Source organism: Callithrix jacchus, chromosome 15, assembly GCF_049354715.1.
Source record: "Callithrix jacchus isolate 240 chromosome 15, calJac240_pri, whole genome shotgun sequence".
Classification (NCBI taxonomy): Eukaryota; Metazoa; Chordata; class Mammalia; order Primates; family Cebidae; genus Callithrix; species Callithrix jacchus.
The window spans coordinates 99,719,156-99,742,718 of NC_133516.1; the positions used below are offsets into that span (position 1 = coordinate 99,719,156).

The following is a 23,563-nucleotide window of genomic DNA, read 5'->3' on the forward strand; positions in this document are numbered from 1 at the left end:
TCGATCTGTTGACCTCGTGATCCACCCGCCTCGACCTCACAAAGTGCTGGGATTACAGGCTTGAGCCACCGCGCCCGGCCCGGCTGTAGGTAATTTTAAAAATCAGATAACATTCATGCAAGTGTCTGTATTCAGCAATAGCCATTCCCCAACTTGTCTGTTGATATGGAAAAGACTTCAGACCTCCTCTCCCATATCTCAGGATCCCTTCTCAGCTGTTCTCTTGGAAAGCAGAGTTCAAGGCATGTCAACATCACTGAAACCCTTGCTGTGCTATTCAGGGTAACTTCCTGGTCCCAAGTTATTTACAGCCTAGTGAACAACTGACGATGCTGTGTAAACATACAGCTTTATAAGTTTCTAGTGATCTGGTCCGGATTTTCTTCAGAGATAATTGTTATGTACAATTTCAGTCCTGGTATTTACTAAGGCTTGTAATACCTTTGTTTTCTTGCATAATATAAGCAAGAAAGAAAAGGACACAGTTTGATATATAAGAAAGTCAGGCAAGAATCTTTGACTTACAAATTTGGGTTTTAAAAAATACATTTACTCTATTAGGATTTTAAATAACAAAACTTCATGAGAATAGAGTAATTATTTGAGAAAGAGTTTTGTGTACTCATTTAATTCAAAGCATTTTAAGCAGCTTTTACTCAAGTAGTCTGAAGAGCTTATTGGTCTTTAATAGAGGCTTTCTTAGCATCTTATATTTCTTTCCTTAGCTATTATAGTTGCTTTTCATTTGGATATCTGGTAATTTGATTAACATCCATCATCCCACTAAGTCTCCAAGAAGATTGTCTTTCTTTCCTTCACCATTCAATGTCTAGATCTTAACACAGCCTGATATAGATTGTAGGTGCTCAATAAATATGAATGCGCAAGGAGAACAAGTGCTGACCCGGGTAAATCAGGTTGCTGAAAAGGCCCCACTTTCAGTGGAGGTTTGCTGTATAGTTAACCATTATTTCATGGCCTAGGACTGTAAACATAAGTACTTGTTGCTTGGTTTAAAGTGCTTTATCTGTGATACCACATTTTTGTTTGTTTGCTCTCTTTTTTCTCTAATCATGGGTTTATAACATTTATATAATAATCTAAAGACTGTGCCTTGTCTAAACTGGATTGATGAGCAAAACTGGTTATCTTTCAAGCTGCTTACAGAATAAATTGGTGCAATATAAAGATATTCTGCCTTTTCTTAATCCTAGCCAGACATTCATCTGTTGCATTTGCAATTGTACATCTAAAATTTTTCTTTATGTATTACAGGAATTGCTCTACAGTCAATAACGGGCAGTCAGCGTAAGTATATTTAAAAATAAAATATGTAAGTGACTTTTTAACAATGGGTACCCATGGAATTTTTATTTGATCAGATAAACTATAACTGTTAAGAATTTGGAAAATTATGTGGTCAAGTCACTACTGGTCTGCTGAATGGAGAAAGAGCTTTATTCTGCCCTGGCCTTAGTGCATGTGCTCCAGGGTTTCACCAAAAAGGATGTTCTCCCATTTGACTTACAGAAACTTCAGCAGGAAAAAATACCTTCCTGTTTTTCTATCTGTTTGACATTTAGCATGTATAATTTTATTTAGTCTGTCTATTGTTTATAGCTATATGCTTTTCTGCCAGGTGATTAGTTGTAATTTTTTTATTCCATTTTTGTGCTTTTTTTTTTTAAGTGTAATTAATATCCTTCGATTAAAATTATACTTAAGAAAAAACACCACATATTTGTTTGGGGTAAAATGTTGTTAGACTGTCTGAGACTAGTCAGACAAAGTCTTCAAATTTTGAGACTGAGTCTCTGGGGCAATATCAGGAGCAACGTGTCAAAGAAAAGGTTACATAATAGGGGGCTCACATCCCTCTTATGAATAACAAAGAAAAAAGAAAAAATAGATCTTCTAGTTTCTTTTTTATATTTCAGATATATGTCCTAAAATAATACTAGTTGCAGTATCAATAGGACCAAGGTCAAAACATGCAAAAAGTTAGTATTTAGAGTCTACTTAAGTTCTAGAGAATCTCATATCTAGAGTCTACTTAAGATACCAGTAGGTAACATGGCATTTAGGTTCCAGGCTGTTTGGTAATTTGGTAATTGATAAATGAACATCACATTTTCATTGAGTAATTGAAAAGAGTAAGATATCTTTTATTTCTATTTTGAGAATGTTGCTCTTTTGGGCAAACATTATTTATAATATTGATAAGAAGCTGAAATTATTTAATCTAGATTTTGAGAATTTCGTCTTTAATGTTTAGGTACTGAAATAGAAGAGTTACAGAACGAGGAAGAAGAACTAAGTCCACCTATCATGGAATACAATATAAATGTGAAATCAAACCCTGAAATACAGTTTGCAGAAATTAATAAAGATGGGGCCTCAATACCCAGTGAATCTTCAACAGAATCTCTTAAAGATCTCCAGGAAGTATAAGCTCTCATTAATATTTGAATCAGAAGAACTTATTCTGGGCCTTTAATTTGTTGCATGTGCTATATTTAAGGCATCCCAGATAATTTTAGTTTATATTTATCATAGTGTTTATACAGAGCTTGAATTGGAGTGGTCCTCTCCTCAGTACTTCCTTCCATAATCTTTCCTGCCATAACCATTTATTTTGCCATCATTTATTAAACACTTACATGGCAGGCATGATGCTAGATTATAATATGTTTGTTTTAATCCCGATCGAAGTGGATATAGGAAGGTATTGGAAAGTAGAAGAAAGCATAGTGTGAAATAGAAAGGAAAGAAAGGAAAAGTGGGATATTTCAACACCATTTGCAGAGGTAGAATGAAAATGATCCAAAATGGAATCTCCATATTTCTTTACAAATAAGTGGTAACAGTTATAATAGAGTCACTAAATTCTTCTTAGACCTTTTTTTTTTAATCTCATGGGCATGAATATGTTGCTTTTAAAAAGTGCCTTCCTCTTTTGTTACTCATATCCATGTGTGTAAGTGAGCATCTGCGAACTTATCAGTAACCTCCTTACTGACATTATGTTTTGTTCCTTTATACATCAGTGATTATGTAAGGACAGAAGGCTAGGATTAAAATAAAGATAAAACAAAAATAATTGTTTCCATAGAAGCTAGAAAGAAATATCTTTAATATTAGAAAACAAAAGATCTCAGTGGTTAGAGGAAATATATTTTGCAAAATAACCCATTGTGCAGTTTGAATTATATATTTAATAAATAATTTTTTACCTACTAGGTTAAGAGTAAACAAAGGAAAAAGAAAAAGACTAAGAATAAAAAGGTAAGAGCCTATACTAGCATTATAATACTGATAATGAACCCTGGAGTTAAATACAGGAATACATTATTAGAACTTAAATTAGTTCGAGTAGACATATAGCACAAATGATTCAATAGCTTACTTAATAAATCATTAGAGAGAAGCCTACATTTGTTATACCCTGAATGATTTTGAAATGATTTTGAAATATGAAATGGTATTTCATACTTCACTTCCCTAAATTGTAATTTATACATTTGCATCATATACAAATAAGACTGAATTAGTCACATGGAAATTTCATTAATTTCTACTATTTTTTAAATGCATACTCATTGTTTTAAGAACAGCTTATTTTTATCATATCTTTATTGATGTGTTTAGAAGCAGCTTTCAAAACTTTGAGAAATCTTGATTTTTTTTCTTTACGTCTGAGACAATGCCAGAATGCAATAATGTGCACAAAAAGGTACAAATATAAACTTCTTGCATTGCTGCTGCTTTGATTTTTGTCCGTTGCAAAATGAACAAGTCAGTATCTAGCACAGTTTTAGCTGCAAGTCTCTTAATTGCTTGGAAAACTATCAGGGAAAGCCACGTGTCTTTTTTTAATCAAGCATGTAGCTAACCACCATGTTATGTAACTTTGTGGTGAAAAAATGATTTTCTAGCCTGAAAAATGTATTTAAAACCTTGATATATTCTGCGTATTATAAACTGAATGAGAATATTTGCCCAGCTACAATCTTGTGACCCATGTTGTTAGTCCTTTGAAAGTGTAACCAAATTGTAATCATTAATGAAACCTAAGACAATAAAGATGATTTTGTAAAATACTTATGAAGTCAAGATTTTAAAAAAGATACTTTATACTCAAATCTGTTAAGTAAAATATCATTATCATTGTTATATTTAACAATCACTTATAACTTATTTTTAAAGTTATGAAAATTAAATTTTATTTTAAAAATGTGAGTATGGAGATATTTTTCTTACTTTTAGATAGTTCTTATCTGATAAAACAAACTAGTTTGTTATTTTGATGATTTTTAAATTTTTGCCTAAGTATTGTTTAGTAGAGGGTCTAATACTACATAAAACTGGCCAAGTAAATTTACAGCTATCAAACTACCAAACTAAGTTGCAAGGACATATAATGTGTCTTGTGTTTACTGCCATAAAATTAAAATATGGTAATGCTCAAATTCTCAAATTTTAGTTAAATGAAAATCCCATTTCTGCATCAAATTGAAATTAAAAAGGGAACAAACACAACTGGAAATAATATTATTGTAAATATACCACTCAGAAATTCATGACTAGTAATTTTTTAATTAAATGTCAACAAATATCTAGGAACTTTTGTTTCTTTAATATCCTAAGGTTTTCTTCAATTTACATTATTAAGTCAAGTTGAAATACTTTTTGAAAGTAAGATAATTTTATCAAGATAAAATTTGGACATTAGAAGAGAGATCTTGTATCTTTTACCTAAATTTTAAAGTGGGACCTCAAAAAATGTCCTAGGACATAAAAATGCTAAAATTTATGCATGTTATTATTTCATGTGGAATAGTCTTATTTAAATAATTACTGTTATTATAGGCATAAAAAATTGTCTAGTTGTAGCGCAAAGCAACCAGTTATAAAATGTGAAGTTAACTAGAGGGAGGCTCCATTTCAAAAAAATAAAATAACATAAACCAAATTCTCTAATCAGAATTTCTCATGAAAAATTACAGCATGTAGAAATTTGCTTGTGTTATACAGTGCTGACAAAGGCTCCATGCATGAAATTGTGTCCTCTGTTACTTATTTCATTATATAACATGTCTATCCGACATCCTAAAAGGACCTATCAGGGACTCTCTGAAAGAGTATGAAGGAAAAGTAAAATTTGTATAGCAAATAGAGGGGACAATACAGATAACTTCTAACTAGAAGGTATGGGAACTTTGTAGCTACTCTCTATGTTCCCTTTCTTCAGTTAAGTATTTTGTATTTGGCTTCTAATGTATCCAGTTATAAATAACTCTTTTGGAGGCTAATGAGATCCTCCCATCCTCCACTCAGGGTTAAGTTGGGCAAAAGAATAGAACACTTTTGTGATGAAGCTTTGGGAAAAAGGAAACATGACAGGAAATAAATCTAGCCTATCAAATTGGATGGCTTCGTGTGGCATATGCCATATGTTCATTGGCATAAAGTTGTCGTGGGAAGAGCCAAAAGGAATTTGAGAAATAATCCATTATGCTAGATGTGTTTATTGTAAACAACCTAAAGTCTTTTCAACTCAGGTATTCAAGTGCACTAGAGCGAAGACAGGAGTCAGTAATTCTAAATCATAGAATCAAATTGGCACTGTATATTAAGCATAGGGTCAGACACCGAAACACAAAAATCTTAGTATACAGACAAGAAAGTAAACAAATTTGTACATACAGCATTGTATCTGTGGAGAAGGAGACCCTGAAGTTTCTTGTGTGCAAGGGATGGTAGAAATTAATACTGTAATACTCTTAGTTTAATATGTGTTAAATGTCATCGATATTACCTTTATTTGGTATGTTGCCGTTATAGTTTTCTTTTAACGAACATAAAGTTTTGGGCTTTTAAGATTTTTTTTCAAATTGTGTTCTTAACACTTCTTTTTCTGTGAGATTCTTAATGTATCAGTCTGATTTCTCCTTATGCATAGGTTTTCAGGAACACTTATAGTTAGTTTTAGGAATAAATTGGAATTATATACATCCTGTCCAAAGGCATACTGATCAGTACAAACAGCCACAATACTCACCTCTAGCATCTGAATTAGTGATTTTCAAGTCAGGTTTCAAGACTCAGTAATAGATTGTAAGACCAATTTAGTAGCTCACAGCTGCCATTTTGAGAAAAGGAAATAGAATAAATAGAAATAAAAGAATACTAGAGTTCATCACTACAATATGAGTAAGTTTTATTTCATGGAAATCTTCAGTTTTATACTTATGTAAAAATATTAAAAATATATGTGTAAGTACATAGGACATGATGAAATATATTTCTTACTTTAGTCATGATCAAAAATTTTTTGAGAAACACTGACCTAAAGGCAATCATATTACTATTACGTTGTTTTGATGTAGTTGATATAGATTACTAATTCTTATGTTATTTTTCAGAATACAGACTCAAAAGAAGAGCAAGTGTAAGTATTACTTTATTTAATTTTTAAGTTTTTCTTAGTATTTTTAAGGCATACTTTTCTAATATGACACAGCATGCCTTCTTTGGGGAAGTTTTCCTTGAAAATAATAAAAACATTTTATTATAAGTTTTGTCAAGGAAAACTTCCCCAAAGAAGAAAGATGTGTCATATTAGGACTCATTTTCCTTGAGAAAACTTCCCAAGAGAAGAATAGTTTCTTGTCTTAATAAGTTACTGCTTTTATATAGAAAGTAACAGAAAGGTAAATTGTCATTTAACATTATTTGCTTTGGAAGAATAGAACCTCTTATCATTTTTCTGTAAGGCTACTTGAGTCATTTTAAAATATAGTCTACACGGTAGTTAGACTGCATTTTAGTCCAGACGTTGTAGTCCTGACCAAACCTAGACTAAGACCTAATTTTAAAGGATGCATCGTTATGTCTCAGTCACCCCTTTTACCAAAAAGTTTGGCTTTGTTGTTTTTAAGATTTAACCTTTTTTTTTTTAATCCAGTTATTCACAGTGAATTTTGAGCCTTTAATGGAAACATTTTAATGGCAAAAAAAATCACTGTATTTTGCATGTAGCTTGCATGATTAATGACAATGTAGAATATGAAGGAAGGGGTGGAGACAGCCTAATGAAGAGATCATCATTTCTACCAAAATGTTTATCAATTGAATGGTAGTTACTTCAGAGAACTCTGAGGACATAAAGTATCCTCAAAACAGCAGCAAGAGGAACATATTTTGTTAACTTTAAAGCTATCACTTGTAGTTGATATTTTCAATTGATGTGATCCACTTGGTATATAAAATAGTTCATCATTTAAGATGTGTTTTCACCTTCTTTGGCAACAGGTTGAGTCACTGGAGCGGTAGTTTTTGTTTGTTTATTTTTAGGGTGTGCCTAATGCCATAAATATAGTTTGATAAAGGTGAAACAATGTCATCAATCATTTTGCTTACACAGTGGATCCAAATCTGGATGAAGAAGCTTTGTCTTTAAATGGAAATTTGCAAATATACACAAAAGTAAAGAGACTAATATATATGCAGTAGCATATATACCTGTAACTGTGATTCAACAATTATTCTGTTTTTCACATTTGTTTCATACTTCCTTTGACATTTTGTTCTTTACTGAAGGGTGTTCAATCCCAAACATCCTTGTAATTTGACCCCTTCATTCTTCAGTTTACATCTTAGAAATATGAACATTTTTTATATTATCTCAGTGCTGTTATGTACTGCATAACAGCATGTTGGTCAAGGACAGACCTCAGGTATGATGGTGGTCCCATAAAATTAAAATGAAGCCGAAAAATTCCAATTGCCTAGTAGTGGTGTAGCTGTCATAACATTGTAGTGATATTACTTTATTTTTTAATAAATTTAACATAACCTAAGTTTACCATGTTTATTTTAAAGTCTATAGTAGTATATGGTACTCACCACTCATTCACTGACTCACCCAGAGCACCATCCAGTCCTATAAGCTCCATTCATGGTACATGCACTGTACAGGTGTACAATTTTTTTATGTTTTATATTACCTTTTGACTGTAATTTTTCTATGTTTAGATATGTTTAAATTCACAAATACTTATCACAATTGCCTATCATATTGAGTACAGTAAAATGCTGTGACAGGTTTATAGCCTGGGAGCAATAGGTTATGTCATATAGCCTAGGTATGTAGTAGGCTATACCATCTACTTTGTGTATTAATGCTCTATGATATTATGTTATGACAAAAACGCTTAATGACACATTTTCCAGAAACTGTCCTTGTTGTTAGGCAATGCCTGAGTATACTTTAAAAAATTTAGGAATAATCTTGGTGAACTTTTCAAAAATACAAATTCATCTGTATTTTTACAGTTGTAGGGATGTTTAGAAACATTTAATTTTTAAAAGCTCTTCAGATAATTTAGAAAAGTAATTAAATCTGAGAATCAGTGTTCTACACAATCAATTGATTTCATTGAACTTTTCAGAATGTTTGGATCACTCTAGAATACCTCAGTAATATCTAATTACTGCTTATATAGTATTTTATGAATTATTCCACAAGCATTAGATTTCATTTTTTCTAGATCTCAGTGTTCTAAAAAGTAATAATGTATCCTGGACTTTCTATTCACTAGCTAAATCAAGTCATTTACATTACAATCTAAATAAGAATACTCCTGTTTCTTGTTGCCATTCAAAGAGATTAGGAAGGAAATTTATAGCTAGTAAGTAGTAGTAGGCCAAGTGAAAGGACAGTATCAGGCAATTAAATTTTAGAAAAAAGTATAGAAATTGGTTAATTGCTATCATTTGTATATAGTATGTTCATCATTTAAAGGTGGTCTCTGTTAGTAGTTAAGTTACTGAAATCCATGTAGTTCTTTTTTAAAAGTCCTGTAACAAAAGAAACCTCCGTTTTACAGTCTGTTTTATGTTCTATTTTCCACCTTCTGTTTAAAAGTACATTGGACCTAATCACTGAAGTTGCTTAAACCAACCTACTTGTCAAGGAAATTATGGGAGAACAAAGAATGTTATAATGGTAAAATAATATATCAGTTGCGGAAATCCTTGTCAATATTTCTGAAATACTGTTTTCCAAAGCAACTGAAATTACTAGTTATAATTTGTAAAGTGAACTCTCAATTTTTGAAAACAGTGGCATGAACAGAATTAAACAGGTACCTTGACTGAGTGCTACTTTAAATATGCTAATGTTCATTAAGAATCTTCAAAAGAAAGACTCAGTATGAGCACTATCCAAACGTTCTTTGGCCATGAACCCTTCTAATGCTGAGCATCTCGTGAAACCAGTACAATACTAATTTGGGAAGCCATAGCTTAGATGAAAATCACTGTACGAGTGTAAAGGCTCACATTGATTATGTTGCCGCTATAGCCCATATGTGGTAGAAAACGAAGAGCAGTTGAAGAAAGAACAAGCAAATCCACAGTCAGTCGGTGGCTTTTTAAAAGATGACGCAAGTGATATTCAAGAGGATTCTGCAACGGAAGACAAGTTTTATAGCCTGGATGAATTGCATATTCTGGACATGATAGAGCAGGTAAGCTTGATTGGAAAGGGTACCTGCCTTCTCTCAGATTCAGTTGTTACCTGGTTTTTCCTGTGACTCTCTGAACAGCATAACCCCTTGAAAATTTCAGTGGTTTGTACTGTTTGTGAGGAGAAAAAGAAATACAGAAAAGGAGGTAAGGAAGGCTATATGAAGGAAAATAGATTAAAAAATACAGAACCCCTAGGAGCTAGAAACTTCAGGAAACTTCACCTTAGCCCTCAGACCATTTCCTTGCTTTAAATGTAGGGCAAAGTTGATCACAGATGCTTTTCTTGCAAAGGTTTTTTGAATACCACAAAGAAAAAAAAAAACTAGCATAATACCACTAGATTACAGGTCATGAGAAAAACGGGTTTGTAATATAAAGCTGCTTTGATTTTTAAAAATTCAATATGATTTTTACCATGAAATGGCTACAAAAATGGCTACGTGTAGCCATGTTTTTTTTTCTGGCTCCATTCCTGGTAGACACTGCTTGGAATGATGTACCTATATGTGAAGAGGCACGTGAATGTGATTTAAGTGCTCAACAGCAAATGAATTTTTTTTAAAACCAATTTTTTTTTACCTACTAGTGTGAATTCAGTGATAACCTGCTCTGCTATTTAAATATAGTGGTATATAATATGTAGGAATACTCATTGTCTAAGGGTACAGTTAGTACAAATCATTCCTTGGCCAATAGTACAACATTCATATAATTGTCATACCTTTTTTTCTCCTAATTAGAATACATACATTTTAACTGAAATGATATATTCACCTGCATTTTGTCAAGAGCTGTGCTAAGACAGAGTCTCTGTTATAATGTTTACAATGTAATGCATAAGTTGAACATTAAACTCAGATGATGCAGTGTAATAAGTGCTTGGGCAATGAAGACTGCCTGAGTTAGAATGCAGGCTCCTCCACTGACTGTCTATGTGATTTTGGGCAAGTTACTCACTATGAGATCATCTCTAAAATGGAAATAATGACTGTCTACATCATATGGTTCTTATGACAATACGAGCATCACTCTTACAAAGAAAGTGCTTAAGAAATGGTAGGCATGCAGTTGGTGGTCTCCAGCAGTAGCAGCAACAGGCAAGTAACTGGTACTCTATTAAATGCTCTAATTGAGGGGAGGTGGGTTTATCTAATGGTGCGTTTATCTAAGTTGGGTGTTTTACTTGAGACAAAAAACATGAACAGGAGTTAGATGGCAGCTTTAAATCCCTTTCAAATAACTAAAATATTAGTGTTTTTCTAGAGGAAAGTAAGACATGCATATTTCCTCTGCTCATAGGGCTCAGCTGGCAAAGTAACCACAGACTATGGAGAAACTGAGAAGGAAAGGCTTGCTCGGCAAAGGCAGCTTTATAAATTGCACTATCAGTGTGAAGTAAGTATTTTTGCCATTAGATCTGAGGGAAGTGAGAAGTATTTCAAATATTAAAATTACAGGTGTTTGCTGTTTGAAAATAACTTTGTTTGCATTTTTGTTTCAATTTTCTGGTGATTTGAACAGAATTATCTGAAATAATATTTTTATTGATCAGGATTTCAAAAGACAGTTGAGAACAGTGACTTTTCGGTGGCAAGAAAACCAAATGCAGATTAAAAAGAAAGACAAAATTATTTCATCTCTTAATCAACAAGTGGCTTTTGGAATCAATAAGGTTTCCAAGTAAGTGTAAATCTTTTGATAAAAGGAACTTCTGGGTTTGCCCCATAGTAAACAGTATCTTTAATACTTACTCCCTGCATAACCACTAGGTGGCACTGTGACTACGCATTAGGAACTCCAACCACAAGGCTGCACTTGTTTAAAAACCAACCATATTTTTTGTCTTGCCAACTGGATTGAGAAATAAGCAGCTGCTCACACTATATATCAAGCTTTTCATGTATTGGCGAACAAGTGTGAATGTAATAGATAATTAACTTTCAGGTCATGACTTTAATTTGTAAAAATGTGGCCAATGATTGGCTGTTTCTTTATAGTATATGAATACATTCCTCAAAGACACCAGGGAATCTGTTGAGTGCATTTTTATGTTGGTATCTCAGAGCATTTGTGTTCTATGCCTGTGAGATTGAAAACAAATCTCTTTTTTTGTTTGTTTGATTGACTCTTCCCCACCTTACCCCAATCTCTTTTCTCCTAAACCTAAAGTTTAGGATACGCTTTATGTATCCTGACCAAAAATTCTAAGTGAATTAGGAAAAAATTAGTAACGTTGTTTGTTCTTTCTGTACTAATCACTGCTTCCAACCTGTATTGATTTAAATAGCAGCATAGTTTCAAGCCAATTATTTTAACAAACAGTAATACCGTAAGACACCAGCCATCCAAAAAGTCTAGTTTAAAATACATTGCAGTTCCTAGAATGCTGACAGGGAGAATAGACAAGTGCTGGGAATGTCTTATGAAATTGCCAGAGATTTAGCTCTAAGTTTTCTCTCATATTGCATCTGCCACATGAAGGGGTTATTAGCAAGAACTAGATGCCATAGTTCTGACAACATGATTTCATTCATAAGCATTGTCAGACTTATCCTTACTAGAGTTAGAGAGATCATTCAAGTTTAGAAGACTGTGGGACTTAAGAAAGCTCAGACAAACGAAGCTGGCTGCAATCATTTAAGAAACTGTACTTCAGCATTCAGAACTTCATCTTTTAGCCTAAAGAGGATGACTAATCTAGAAATATGTCATAGAATATCAGAGACTAGAAAAGCCATGCCATCAGTGAGGATGAGCTGACTTTCTTCCATCTGAAGATATTCCTCCTCAACTCCTGACAGGTGGCCCATGTACCCTTACATGCTTGAGGCTATTAAGTAGTCCACTTTAGGGGATGCATATGCCTTCACAAAATGAGCATTTAATGTTGGGCATTCACCAAACATTTATCAAGGGCCTACTATGTTAGAAAACTTATGGAAGGCACATGTAGAAGATACCAAGATGTGTGAGACATTCATTATGATCCAATGGAGAGTGTAATTAACATGTAAGGATAAAACTACATAAAATAGAGACTTCCAGGTCCACTAAGATGTATAGCCCCATTTCTCACAGCTGTTTCTTCTTAAAAACTTAAACACCCTGGATATAACACAACAGAAAAGCATAGTAACACTCTAGAAGGTAGAAAAAGAAAGAATGCTGTCTAAAGACATTGAGACTTAAGGAATGAGCTGGCAAAAATTTTCTGATTGCCTCCCATATATCTCGGGGCACTGCGGAAGCCTTTAACCTGGAATTGCTAAAAAGCAGAGGGGGAAAAAAAAACTGTAAAAAAGCCTGTTTCTTCTAGCCAAATTATCAGTAAAAGGAAATTATAATAATAGAAAGGCTTTTTGACAATACCCACCCTACTGCAGCCACACACAAGTGGTCCCATGCCACCCCTTGGAAGTAGGTGGTACACAGCGATTCTCCCATCTAACATAAGTAGGTAGCAGGAATCCTGTTTTTCTGGTAGGATAGTGTTGGCAGTATTAACCAGACAGCTGACTTCCATGTTCCACTGGGGAGAAGGAGACAGTACTTTAATTCCTCTGCAGGATGTGTCAGCTGAAAGCTGAACTTTACCGCTACCCAGCACCAATATTACTTAACAAGCCAGTCTGAGACAAAACTAGTCAATACTAGGCTTCATCCTCACTCCCTCTTACTGAGAATTAAGTCTTCCCCCATGGGACTAGCTGGCATTCCCTTTCCCCACTTCCGTCAGCTGGTGCTAGAGGGACACAAGGGAGCTGAACTTCTGCCTCTACCCTGCAGCAACAAAGTAGTGCGAGTCAGTCCTTTGCTTTCTTCTTTCCCAATGTCAGCAGGGTCCAGCAAAGAGCTGATCTTATATTCCACTTGGCGGCAAGAAGGCAATGTGACTTGGTGCTCCACTTTCATGGGAAGGTATCAGTGGGACTGGGAGGGGAGCTGAACTTGTACACCTCTCATCTGCATTGAGGCAGTGCGAGTCAGTGCCCACTTTTCCTGGGGTGCTTTTCGTAGAGCACAGTGCAAAGCCATGCATACCCACCTTCCTCGGCTTTTACATTATACCTCAACAGGAGACTGCCTGTTAAAAATAGGAAGATTAACTAGAACCCAGAGTCTCATAATATTCAAAATATCTATGGTAGAGTAGAAAACATAGACCATACCAAGAACCAAGAAATTCAGACAAGAAAGATTAAAGACCAGCAAATCACAATATTAATATTACTGAGATATTGGAATTATCTGACAAGGATTTTAAAGCCACCATCACAAAAATGCTTCAACAAAACTGAATAATCTTGATACAAATGAAAACCTAGAAAATCTCAGCAGGTAAATAATAAGTAGGTAAATAAAGAGTGGGAATTCTATAACTAGAAAATACAGTGATTAAAATTAAAAGTTGCTGGATATACTCACTAATAGAGTGGAGATGACAAAGGATTCAATCAGTGAACATGAGGACAGCTGAATAGAATGAACTCAATCTGAAGAACAAAGAGAAAATAAACTGAGAGAAAAATATGAAAAAGACAGTGTAAGGGACCTGTGGAACAGTAACAAAAGAGCTAAAGTACTTGTCACTGGAATTTCAGAAGGAGAGCAGAATGAGAGAGAGACTGAAAAAGTATTCAAAGAAATACTGAAAATTTCCCAAATTTGATGAAATGTATAAATTTACAAATTCAGAAACTAAGTGAACCTCAAACTAAGTGAACCCCAAATAGCAAAAACTCCAAAAAATCCATGCTAAGACACATCATAACTTCTGAAAATAAAAGACAAAAAAGTCTTGAAAAAGGGCAGAGAAAAAAATTACTTATGAAACAGTAATTCGAATGACAACAGATATTTTTCATTTGAAACCATGAAGACCAGAATGAAATGGTAGTTTATTCAGTTACTGAAAGAAAAAAGTAGAACCATGAATCCCATATTTAGCGCAAATTATTCTTTAGTAATAGAGGGAAATAAAGACAGTCTCAGACAAGGGAAAATTATAAGAATTTATTGCTAGTAAATTCATATAGCCTACCTTTAAAGAATGGCTATAGAAAGGTCTCTAACATTAAAAATAGATATATAATAGAAGCTTGAAACTTCAGAAAGGAAAGAAGACCATTAGAATGAGTAAAGAGTATGAAAAATAATAAGAGATTGTTTATTAATTTCTTAAGTCATATATGATGGTTGAAGCAAAAATTTTAACACCATCTCATGGAATTCAATGTACATAGAAGAAATGCAATATATTCAAAAAGTGAGGAGGATAAAGGGACCTAAATAAGAATAAAGTTAAGGATATACCATGCAGAGGTTTATATAAAAAAAGTAAGAGTGGTTATATTATAATTAGATTAAGTGGACTTCAGAGGAAGAAGACTGCTGGACACAAAGAGGGACATTACATAATGATAAAAGGATCAATCCACAGGAATCTTAAGGTATATGTACCAAAAACATCCTCAAAACACATAAAGTAAAACCTGATAGAACTGAAAGGAGAAACAGAGAAGTTTACCATTATAATTGAATACTTCAAACCCCATTCTCAATTTATTATATTACTAAACAGAAAATCAGCAAGGATATAGAAGACCTCAATAACCACCATCAACCAACAGGACTTAATTGATATTTATAGAATGCCCCACCAGACCACAGTAGAATACACAGGCTTTCAAGTGCCCACAGGATGTATCTACCAAGAAAGACAATATCCTGGGCCATAAAACCTCAACAACAAATTTAAGAGTTAAAATCATACAAAACATGTTCTCAGGTCATGATGGAGTCAAATTAGACATCAGTAATGGAGATAACAAGAAACCTCCAAAGGCTTGGAAACTACGCAACCCATGTCTAAATGATCCATGGGTCAAAGAAGAGATCTCAAGAGAAACAAAATACATTGAATTTTCATGAAAATACAATATGTCAAAATTTGTGCCACACATCTGAGGCAGTGCTGAGAAGATTATAACACTAAACAGACACATTAGAAAAAGAGAAGAGTCTTCAGTGGATAATCTAAGTTGTTACTTCAAGATCCCAGAAAAAGAAAACCAAAATAGACTTAAAGCAAGCAGGAGGAAAGAAATTATAAAGATTAGAAGTAATGGAGGCAGGATGCAGTGGTGTACATATGTAGTCCCAGCTACTTGAGTGGCTGAGAGGGGAGGACTGCTTGAACCCAGAAGTTATAGTTCAGTATGGGCAACATAGTGAGGCCCCATCTCAAAAACAAGAAACTAAGAAAGAATGAGTTGGAAAAAGAAAAATAGTAGAGAAAATCCGTGTAACAAAAGGCTGTGTCTTTGAAAAGATCAATAAAATTGATAGACCTCTAGCAAGACTGACAACATAAAAGACATAAATTACTACCGTCCAGAATGAAACAGTGATATCACTGCAAATACTACAAACACTGCAGACATCAGAGAATTATGCTGAGTGACAAAAAGCTCCAAAAGCCTATATACTATATGTGTCCATTTCCTGAACATTCTTGAAATGACAAAATTATAAAAATGGAAAACAGATTAGTGGTTCCAATGTTATAAGAAGAGAATGGGAGTGGAAGGGAAGTGGGTGTGGCTTTAAAAGGACAAAATGAAGGATCCCTGTGATGATAGAACTGTTCAGTATCTTGACTGTATCACCATCAATATTCTGGTTATGGTATTATACTATAATTTTGCAAGATGTTACCATTGGGAGAAACTGGGAAAAGGATACGTGGGATCTTTGTGTATTATGTCTTATACCTGCATGTGAATTTACAGTTCTCTCAAAATAAAAAGTTTGACTATTTTAAAAAGTATGTAATAAAAAACTGGCAAGCATATACTTAATGGAAATTTCCTAGGGTAGATAGAATACTTTTGATTGTTGTGATAAGGAACTTCCTTCAATGAAGAACTTTATTAAAGACATAATACTGAAGCTCGGCATTGAAGGTTAGGTGGGATGAGATGGAAGAAGAGACAGGGCATCAAGGCAGAATGGACATAATGACCTGTGTTCTCATATAAGCTTTTGAATGTTTTCTTTGTTTAATTCATCTGAACATTGCCAAAGAGTATGTGATAAAATATAAATATTCTTTAATTGTAAATGCTTCTTTCATCCTAGATTAGAAAGCAAAAAATCGTGGCTTTTTTTTTTTTTTTTTTTTTTTGCCTAATTCAATTTGACGTGTGCAGTAAATGTTTGGCAAATATTTGTTGATGATAACTGAAGTGTTAAAAAGAAAATTTTATGCAAGTGACTTACTTTGCATAGACTACAGTAAGCACTTAATAAATGTCAAGAAACTGCTCTCAATAAAGTCTGTAATAAAACTCGATAGCCAGAGTTAACTTGAGAACTTTAGGTTTTTTAGAAAAGAAAATATAATAATTTCATCCTGTCATATTAAACACGAGAAAAAGATGACTGAGTAGTTAAGACTGCCTGAACATATGTAGCTGGCTCTTATCTGAGCTGGATAATAAGAACTCTGCCTACCTTGTCCTCTATTATTTATGAATCTCTGAATTCCCACTAGTTATGTCTACTCTTATTGCCCACTCTAAACTAGAGCTAGGTAGAATATTGAAGTAATGGAAGTATACAAAGGAAAACAAGATGTCAGTCTTAGAAATTACTGCTTTTTCAACTCTGTCAACATATTCCTATGTATTACAGTAATGAAACTTATATTTCTTAATATTTCACTTGAGAACATGACCTCTTTGTACAGAAAGAGACCTGGTTTCTTTTCACTGCATTCTCAGACCAACAGAACATTAACTGTAAGTCTCTAAGTCTTCTGAGAAGTTTACAGTAAAGGTGAATGGGTAGTGTCTGATATCTAGTAGTGAGTAATCCATCCGTTAAAGTTGTCATTTCAAGGACTTATTATTCCAATACTTTACATTAACCAAACTCTTCTATGTATTCCAAGAGTTTAAACATATTAGAGACTTAAAGGGCAATGTGCTTTTATTATGAATCTCTTTATATTTAAGTTAATTACTAGGTTTATGTAAAAGTTTGGTTGTGAAAAGAAATACAGTGGCATAAGGGAGGAACATCAAAAATGCCATGTGAATATATGTCAAGCAAAAACATATATTTCTCTTAGTTTCTTACATACTAATTTTGAAGCTGATAATAGGCTATGTAGATTCTGATTTATACAAAATTTTTACCCATTCTTTCCATGATAAGATCATATGAGTGACCTCCAGGTGCAAAGTCATAGTTTTAATTAAAATTAGTATTTGCACACACCCTCGTCACTTCAGTATTTAAGGTCTGATTTCCTTTAGATCAGGCTTTCTAATTTGCATGACTTGATATAATACCACTTTAAGGAACTAAAGTTCTCAATCTCACAACAGGCTTAGAAAATCAGAAGATACCATCTCTGTTTTCTAGTAAGTAAGCTGAAGCACGAAGCGCTAAAGACATTTTTCCATGTCATTGAGCCGAGGATACAAGATTTGCTGTCTAGGCTGGGCGCGATGGCTCACGCCTGTAATCCCAGCACTTTGGGAGGCCGAGGCGGGTGGATCACCAGGTCAAGAGATCGAGACCATCCTGGTCAACATGGTGAAACCCCGTCTCTACTGAAAATACAAAAAATTAGCTGGGCATGGTGGCGCGTGCCTGTAATCCCAGCTACTCGGGAGGCTGAGGCAGAAGAATTGCCTGAACCCAGGAGGCGGAGGTTGCGGTGAGCCGCGATCGCGCCATTGCACTCCAGCCTGGGTAACAAGAGCGATACTCTGTCTCAGAAAATAAAGATTTGCTGTCGAATTTACTGAATTAGAACTTAGTTTCCCTTTCTTTAGGAAGTAAGTAAATCAGACATCAGAAATAAGATACATTTCAAAAGGATCAGGTATAGGAATTCAGTTGTATTCAGGCTCAAGATTTGTGGCCCCAAATGGACATAACTTGGTCTCCTGCAGTGCTGTGGGTAGAGCTGTTCTGACTGTGTTAAGGAGAAATATTTTCTAACCGTTTCTGACTTACTTGTTTGCTTGCTTAGATTACAGCGTCAGATCCATGCTAAAGATAATGAAATCAAGAACCTTAAAGAGCAACTTTCCATGAAGAGGTAACACACTTAGCTTTCTCTTTGGGTGCACTCTCTCTGTGTACTTCACCCAACACTTTCTGGCTGGCATACGAATATAATTTATCATTCCAACTGGGGTACTTTTGAGGCTGCTATTGAACAGTATTACTAATACATTGAGACAAAAGGCGTAAACTGGGAGTATCTTAGGCAAATAGGAAGGTATGGTCACTTTAGCTCTGACTCTAGAAAACTGCCAGAAGAATCTGTATCAGCAACGTTATAGTCAGAGACTAGAGCTTAAGAGTTACGCAACTCAGTACTACTAGGTGTGACTGCTTTATGAAACTGGCCAAGTTTTATTCTTATTCATCTCTTTTGCCTGTGGGTAATTTTTTTACTAACACCTTTTTGAAATCTATTTCATATAGCATAAAGTTCTCTCTGTTAAAATACATCATGTATTGATTTGTTTTGAGTGTATTCACAGAGGTTTACAGTCATCACAATCTATTTCCAGAACATTTTTATCACCTCAAAAAAGGAAGTCATTAGATGTCATTTTCTGTTCTCCCCTCCTCCCAATTCTGGCAACTACTAATCTACTTCTATGGATTTGCCTATCCTGGACATTTTATATAAATGCAATTATATAATGTGTAGCCTCTTATAACATTCAAAATTCATCCATGTTGTAGCATGTATCATTACTCATTCCTTTTTATGGATAAATAATATTTTATTCCTTGGATATACCTTATTTTATTTTTCATCAGTTGATGGACATTGGCTTGTTTCCATTTTTTTGGTTATTATGAATACTGTTATTGTTATTTATATACAGATTTGTGAACATGTTTTTGTATTTCTTGGTTTGTAGCAAGGAGTAGAATTGCTGGGTGATCAGTAAACTTTAGGTGTAACTTTTTGAGGAATTGCCAAACTGTTTTTCAAGTAGCTGTGCCATTTTATAATCCCACTAGCAGTGTATGAGAGTTTCAGTTTCTCCACATTCTGGTCAACATTTGGTACACTTATTAAATTGCATCTTTATTTTACCCATTATATTATGTGTGAAGCAGTATATCACTATGGCTTTGATTTGCATTTTCCCACTGATTAATTATGTTGAGCATCTTTTCATGTGCTTATTGGCCAATTATGTATCTTTTTAGAGAAATGTCTATTCAAATCCTTTGCCCATTTAAAAAATTAGATTGTTCTTGTCCCTGATCAGATACAAGTCCCTTATCAGATACATGAATTCCAAGTATTTCTCTCATCTTGTAGATTGCTTTTTCATTTTCTTGATGTCATTTAAAAAACAAAACAATTTGATGAAGTCCAATTTTTTATTTTTTCATATAGGCAAATTTCACATAATTTTTAATGATATAATAATTAAACCTATGTAACAATCCTGCATGATCTGCACATGTACGACAGAACTTAAAGTATAATAAAAAAGAAAAAAATCTCTATTAATCACTGAAAATAGCACCTGGCACATTGTGAGGACTATTAAAAAATAAATAAATATAGTTCTAAGAAGCTGCTAGCAGTCATCTTAAGAGCAGACACTCTTAGGAAGGTGTACAAATTATGGAAGGGAGAGAGAAGAGAGAATATTGGGACTTCAGCAATAGCATTAAAAAATAATTATTAATTCCTCTTTTGTTAATATATCTTCTTGGAGAGTTTTATTTTTTTCTCCTCAAGAAAGTCTAGCTTTACTGATATTTATTGTAATGATGATATTGTTATCAAGTTTCTCATCAATGTTTGTTAGGTCCTCAAGTATCCAAGTGTTTCTAATAATAAAACATTGAGGATGGCCTTTGTGACTGTCTCTATTATAACGCTATATTTTCAATTAATTGTTTTTATTAAATTTAGAATTTGATTTATATATAGAATTCTTGGAGTCAAGTGTAGGAAATTGAGAGGAGAATTAAAAAAAAGAAACCTTAAAGGTAATCACTTCCCTAATGTCCTTGGGATAATGGTAAACAGTGTCTTTACCATCATCTCCCTCCTTCCCTTTCAAACTATAGGGTGTACTTTCTTTCAAAAACATTGACTGTGAACACCGAAATAACCAATCAAATATTTTAATGCAGTGACTTCACTTAATGACAGGAATAATAAAAAACGTATGTGGTTTCTATTGTTGGGATACAAAAAAGCTTATAGAAATTTCATGTGGAACATATTAATCATGATACTAGGTAACATTTATTTAGTGCTTATTATGTGCCAGACACTACTTGCCTTGTATTATCTGAATTAATTTTCACAATAGCTCTTTAAGGTAAGTAGTACTATTGTTTCCTCTAAACTGAGGTATAGAGAAATTAAGTAGCTTGCTGTCTTGGGTTGAACTGGTATATCAAAATACCATTGAGTGGGTGACTTATAAAAATAGAATTATATCTCTCACAGTTCTGAAAGCTGGGAAGTCCAAGATCAAAGTGGCAGCTTATTTGGTATCTGGTGAGGATCTATTTCCTCATAGACAGTCTTCCGCTGTAACTTCACATAGCAGAAGGCAGCCAAGGGAGCTCTCTCAGGCCTCTTTTAAAAGGGCATTAATTCTATTCATTAGAGTTCTGACCTCATGGCTGATCATCTACCAAAGGCACCACCTCCTAATACCGTCACTGTGGGGGTTAAGATTTCAAAATACAAATTCTGGGGGGGACACAAACATTTAGTTCATTGTATTTGCTGAGGGGTTTTAACATTTAATAAGTTGTGGAGCTGAGATTCATCCTCAGACAACTTGATTTCAGAGCCAAGTTTTGAATCATAACCTATACTCTGATAGCTTTAAAACTTCTATATTATTGATAGTAAAGGATAACAGCAGGGATTGAACAATAACTTCTCGTTTCTATGTGCTATACACTTTTCCAAGAAATAACTTCCTACTGATTATATAACTTTTTTCTCCTGAGTAAGATGAAAAAGGCTGTGCTTGATGTAATATTGCTGAGTCTTTAATGATCATATATTTCAGATCTCAGTGGGAAATGGAAAAGCATAATCTGGAAAGCACAATGAAAACATATGTGGGCAAACTGAATACAGAAACTAGCAGAGCTTTAACAGCCGAGGTAAAAACAAAACAAAACAAAAAGACGAGGGCAGGGGTATGGGGTGTTAGGGGAAAGTTTTACTTGTATACCATATACTAAAGAATTTTTAAAAGACTATTTTTTGTATAAACAGAAATAAGACATCTTAGGACCAGCCAGGAAAATACAGCTCAAAGTCTTGTGGTTTTTTGACTCATTGGCCTATCATGTATGAACACTTCAGTTTTGATTATCTTATGTTGTTCTCCCCCAATGACTTGAAGAAATCAGTCTGTTGCAGTATGTATAGCAAATACAGCCATCTTGGGAAATTCTCATGAAGCCAAGTCACTACGCCAAACTTCTAATAATAACATTTTACTGCTGCCACAGTATCTTATTTGTTAGCCACTTCCTGTATAGATCTTACAAAAATGCAGACACATCATACACCTGAATGTACAAAACCAACTTGCTTTTCAGACTGCCATAAAATTACCCAAATTTTTCTAAGTTAGCTTAGAACATTACAGCTAGGGTCTCTCCAAATAAATATCATTGTATGTGTATATGTAATTTTCATTTGTCCATAACCAAACTTGATATACAATAAGACTCACATTTTTAGAGAGCTCACTGACATTGAAAATATTACAACCTTCTACCTCTGTCATGGGTAAATTCTGTTCTCCAGCAGAGAACTTGGGATCCTGAAAGTCAGCAACCAAGAAGTAGTATATGAACCAAAAATTCATGAAGAATATTGTTGGGATACTAGCTTTAACAAAAGAAAAATTTCAGATTACTTTAAAAGCTCAAGTGGATACAGTGTTTTTTTTTTATTGTTTTTAATCAGTAAATTTCTTTGTGCTTGTATTATTAATTTTAAAAAGGAAGAACTTTCTACTACTTAATGCTGTCCAACAGTGTATTTTAGTGAATACTGAGTGATTAGTAGTGAAAAACAGAGGCTAAATGACTCTGCAAGTAGTGATACTCAGAGGTTTCCTGCTACGGGAGAGACACTGGACCATGTAATCTCCAAACCCATATCTTTCTGTATGGTCTGATTATTTTCTTACCTCTTCATCAGTGAGAAAAAATAGATAGCAGGAGTGTTCTCAACCTTTAATGCATGTTAGAATTACCAGAGAGTTTTAAAAAATGCCAGTGCCCAAGCTATACCTAGTATCAATCAAATTAGAATATCTGGGACCAAGGCACTATTTTTGAAAGTTTCTGAGATGCTTCCAAATTCTTTCTTTGAAAGAATTCTGAGATGAGTACAAATTTGAAAAGACATATTCTAGAATGTTTGCCAACCTATTAACCATTAAATAAGGAAATTAGAATTGCAGAAGTGGCATTGATTTAAAAGCTTTTATAATGTGTCTTGAATGGTCAAGGAACCCAGATGCTATTGGAAGAAAGTGAGAAATAGCTTTAAATTTACTTGAGATGATTGAGGAGAGAATGTTCTTTTACAAGCACACCTTCAACTTCTTTCTCTTTCTCTCAAAAACCTGCAGGTGTATTTCTTACAGTGTCGTAGGGATTTTGGTTTGCTTCATCTAGAGCAGACTGAAAAGGAATGTCTCAATCAACTTGCCAGGGTGACTCACATGGCAGCAAGGTAACGTTTCCCTCTTCCTTAATGCATCTTAATCTTAGAGATGTTAGAAATTGTCTCCACAGTTGAATGTAATCTGTGATGTGTTTTACATATGTGACATCAGAGTTCTTAAAGAAGCTCTTATGGGTTTTGTGGGTTTTTTTCATTTTTTTTTTCCTGTGAAATACCGTTTACTAGAAGCTCTTGTTGTTTTCTTTGGTTTTTTGTTTTGTTTTTTTTTTTTTTTTGAGATCGAGTTTCCCT

The 23,563-nt window shown here is 33.9% G+C and overlaps 1 protein-coding gene across 9 annotated transcripts in view; it reads left to right on the top strand.

Annotated features, from left to right (window-relative positions):
* DZIP3 (DAZ interacting zinc finger protein 3) overlaps positions 1-23,563 on the top strand; it is a 99,823-nt gene that overhangs the window by 56,866 nt on the left and 19,394 nt on the right. For 6 of the 9 annotated variants that reach the window (XM_008982517.5, XM_078350174.1, XM_002758845.7 and 3 more), the window contains 10 exons: positions 1,276-1,308; positions 2,276-2,445; positions 3,241-3,285; positions 6,426-6,451; positions 9,368-9,533; positions 10,834-10,929; positions 11,087-11,214; positions 18,581-18,649; positions 21,630-21,726; positions 23,217-23,320. In XM_008982517.5, coding sequence (XP_008980765.1) covers positions 1,276-1,308; positions 2,276-2,445; positions 3,241-3,285; positions 6,426-6,451; positions 9,368-9,533; positions 10,834-10,929; positions 11,087-11,214; positions 18,581-18,649; positions 21,630-21,726; positions 23,217-23,320 — 934 coding nt within the window. The remainder of the gene's footprint in view (positions 1-1,275; positions 1,309-2,275; positions 2,446-3,240; positions 3,286-6,425; positions 6,452-9,367; positions 9,534-10,833; positions 10,930-11,086; positions 11,215-18,580; positions 18,650-21,629; positions 21,727-23,216; positions 23,321-23,563) is intronic. The other 3 variants (XM_078350172.1, XM_078350171.1, XM_078350173.1) reach the window with 1 other exon arrangement.